The sequence below is a fragment of the Nicotiana tomentosiformis genome, chromosome 8 (assembly GCF_000390325.3).
Source record: "Nicotiana tomentosiformis chromosome 8, ASM39032v3, whole genome shotgun sequence".
NCBI classification, from domain to species: domain Eukaryota; kingdom Viridiplantae; phylum Streptophyta; class Magnoliopsida; order Solanales; family Solanaceae; genus Nicotiana; species Nicotiana tomentosiformis.
The window spans coordinates 137,957,452-137,961,362 of record NC_090819.1 but is presented as its reverse complement, the minus strand read 5'-3'; the positions used below and the strand labels follow the sequence as shown (position 1 = coordinate 137,961,362).

At 34.4% G+C, this 3,911-nt stretch overlaps 2 protein-coding genes across 2 annotated transcripts; both read right to left on the bottom strand.

Annotated features, from left to right (window-relative positions):
- Positions 1 to 550: 550 nt before the first annotated feature.
- Positions 551 to 1,264, bottom strand: LOC104093159 (late embryogenesis abundant protein At1g64065-like). The gene has a single exon (XM_009598876.1). It carries the CDS (start codon positions 1,262 to 1,264, stop codon positions 551 to 553), a length of 714 nt encoding a protein of 237 aa, XP_009597171.1.
- Positions 1,265 to 2,844: 1,580 nt separating this feature from the next.
- On the bottom strand, positions 2,845 to 3,507 carry LOC104093157 (late embryogenesis abundant protein At1g64065). Its single transcript, XM_009598875.4, has one exon. The coding sequence runs from the start codon at positions 3,505 to 3,507 to the stop codon at positions 2,845 to 2,847; it is 663 nt and encodes a 220-aa protein (XP_009597170.3).
- Between the last annotated feature and the right edge of the window lie 404 nt (positions 3,508 to 3,911).

The following is a 3,911-nucleotide window of genomic DNA, read 5'->3' as shown; positions in this document are numbered from 1 at the left end:
TAATTAGGGGATTATATCTCGAAAATGAATTTCTATTTTTGTTTTTCTTTTTAGTTGCTTTCGATTGTCTCGTGTAGATCTCGCATGATGCAGCCGACTTTAAGAAATATATAATAAAGCAAGACAAAGTAGATTATAGGTTGTTTTGTGGCAGATCTCATATGTATGTGACTAGTCTTCATTGAAAACTTATGGACAATGCTACCAAAAAAGTGGTAAATCACAAGTAGGATAAGAAAGGAGCACAGTGAAACCCAAATTTTACAGTTTAGAATGCAACATAGTAATTTTCCGGTGAAATTATTACTATACAATTAATTATCAATGAGTAACAACAATTTTTTTTGGCTTCTCATGTTCTAGTACTTGTTTTTTTCTCGATTAATCTGGATTCGTGCCGAAACCGACACTGCAACCTCTGAATTTATGGATGCTCATATCAAGTAATCACACATTGATAAATATATAAAACACTATTGCATTTATGCCTTATGATCAATCATTCAAAACTCAAATAAAATTACAAAAGACAAAAAAAATATTGTATATATTACCTAGATAGAGACACTATTCTGTTGCAATCGACGTCTCTAACATCCTGACTTCTCAAATCAACAGTCATTTTACAACTCATTTTTATTTCTGCACTCTTCTTAATAATTTTCAAAATATTTACTCTTCCATTAATTCTTGTATATGTACTCAGAGGCAACTCACCGGACTTTAAGTCATTCCCTAGCCGGGGAATGCTCAAAATTTTCTCCACCATAACTTCCACCGTCACGTTGATCGGTAACGTCCGCCGTGCCTTAGCAGTACCCGGCGGCGTTAGAGCTTCTCCGACGATCACATCATCATAAAACAAACTAGTCGTTGCTTCATTAAACTTGAATGAGGCTGCATTAGGATTTTTCACTGACACTTCAGCGGAGACCGTTAAGTTAACGTTTGGTTGGAGAGTGGACTTACTTGTGAGGTAACTTAATCCGTCAATCTTGACGGAATTCAACCTTATAGACGGTGAATGCACACGGAAAATTGTAAAACCAAGAACCAACATAATCACAACGAGAACTAACACGCCGGCTGTACAGCAGCCGCAACATTTAATAAAACTTCGACGACGACGTTTCTTCTTATGCAACTCCAAGTTAATATAATTATCGTCGTTATTGATGTAAATTGGATGAGATCCTTGTGCCAAAAATCGAGCATGATCATTGAAAGAAGTCATTGATGAAGTTGGAGATTGTGGTGGACACATTGTTTGAAAATTATGAAAGTTTTTTTTTTTAGTTTCATAAGAAAGCTTAGTGTAACGAGTGTTTTACACTAATATAAATAAAGTTATGGGAATATCTTGACATAATATGGTACTAATTACCGTGTTTGCACGGATTTGAATGTTGACTTGGCGGGGACTGTGTGTTTTATTCGATAAAAGGTCATTGATGTGTGTATAGATTCTCTATTAAAAGACCATTTGTCAATCCTTAGTATTGTGAATATCGATTAGTTGGGTTCTTCTTTACCTCTTTAATTATGTAAAAACGAAAAAAAAAATGAGCTTGAAAAAGAAAACAAAAAGGGGAATGGAAGAATGACTCGTACCGAGGAGAATGATAATTTGACATCTAAAGCAAAATCGCATAGGCAAATGGTTGGGCCGATTACGTAAGCAAGTTTGACCCGAAAACAAACTTGGGCCGAGTAATGAGAGCAACCATGGTCCATGGTGTATCAACTATGGGGGCCAAACGGGTGGGTCGGATATGAACGGGTCAAAAACGGATAAATTATCCGACCTAACCCATGTTTGATACAGATAGAAAATGGGTTAAGCGGCGGATAATATGGATATCCATATAATGCATGACTTCTTGAATATGATCATTTTGGGAGAATTCCTAATCTCTCAAACTTGAGGAACCCCAAATTTGAGTCTTTACAAAGGTAAAGGTTGAACTCATTAATTATCCATTGGTTATCCATTTTCTAAGTAGATAGTTTGGTTCTTATCCCTATTTGACCCGCTTTTAGAAAGTTGGTGGTTTTCTTATTCATTTTGCCACCACTAATCTCAATCATTAAAAATGTGAAAAATGGTTTTAATTGTCCTTGGGCCAATATGACAATGAGAGAATCATATCATGCCACTAGCAAATGGAGCACAGGTTTTTGGTTTCTTCATTTCTTAGTTTTGGGCCTTAAATTTACCATCTGATTGGGTCAGAGCTTTCTTTATAGGCCCAGAATAGAAGGGCCACTCTAGGCTGGATTGGCAGGTGAGATGCACTTCTCTTTTAATGGAACTGAAAGGGAAATGTAAGTAAGGTTCTGTTGTTTAATAAAAAACACAAGATGATGACAATAATTTCCAACAAGTTGTTAGTTTCATTTTCACAGGACCATTATAATAATATAATATCGTTTGCATGCAAGTTGTTCTCATCGTATTTAATACTAGTATGATTGATCAACTTTTTCATATACCATTTAAAAATATAAAAAGAACTTTAAAAATATTATTGAGATGACTGATCAGCTTCCACTGAAAAAGATTGAAGCAAAGATATGTTAGGGACCTTTGCCAGTGTATTGTAACCATTTATCTGCTATTTATGTAATCTAATCCAGTTTATGCATAGTAAAATTAAAACAAAATGCAACTATATTTGATTATATATGAATTTGAGGAAAAATAAAATAAAAAGAATAAAAATGCAAAAATGGAACAGCCTTTAGTACGCCCTCTCTATATTTTACACAGGAAATCCTATAAAGCAAGAGTTAAAAAAAAAAAAAAAAAAATCAACCTGAAATATACACAAAGGAACAAAAAGATCAACTGCAGAGGAGATCTTGGATTGCTTGGCTAGTCAAATTTAAATTCATTGTACAATTCAACACTGAAGTCTTATAACGACTAACAATTTTCATAGCCTTCACTTTTCCCCTCAACTCACCAAAACTTCTCAACTTCACCATTCTTGAATTTAAATCACTGCTCAAATTCCCATGACTATGATTCAATTCATTAGCTCCAACTTGTAATACAATTCCCATTCTCTTACTCTTTCTAGCTTCTACTCGACCAACGTTAATGTTCACGAAGCCAATCGTGACATTATCGTAAATAAAAACACTCATACTGCTATCTTGGAAATTAATTCGACCAAAGTTATCGTTATCAATAATAACTTCAGCTCCCATGGTCATGTTAAATGAAGGCAAAGAAGAATTACTACTATATCGAAGATTTTTTACGTCGATGAGACCTAGCTCGAAAGATGGAGCCTTGAAACGGAAAAATATCATTGAGAAAATTAGCATGACTATGCTTAGTAAGACGATAGCGGATAGAAGGTAAACGAAAAACTTGCTGCTGCTTTTATTCTTGTTTTTGTGATTGTAAAAATTGGTCGGTCTACTGAGATTTAGCTCTTTGTCGCTTTTGGAATATGTTGTTGGTGGTGCGAGAGGGATAATATGGCTATCTTCTGACATGTTTGGGTTGGAGATAGGCTAAAAGGAACCAAAGTTGAGTAATAGATGTGAGTTTTTTGTTCTTATGTAATGTTATGGAAATATATATATTAAGAGTAGAGAAGGAAGATATGTATGAGAAATGATGATGATGATATAGAAAGGCAATTGAAAGGTAGTTAGTGTATGACTTGAGAAAAGGTCAAGTTGGGCGTCAAAAGCCATCGTTATTGTTAAAAGTGGGGTGGGGTGGGTTTTTTAATTATATGTATTAAAATTTGCAACTTCCAATTGCATTAACTTGAAGCTGCCAAGAATGAATAATACCAAAATTGGCACCTCGTTTTTGTGACTAACTATCCTTTCTTGGACCCAAAATGTTAAGAAGAAACAAAATAATATTGTATTTTTTGTAATTGAAATTG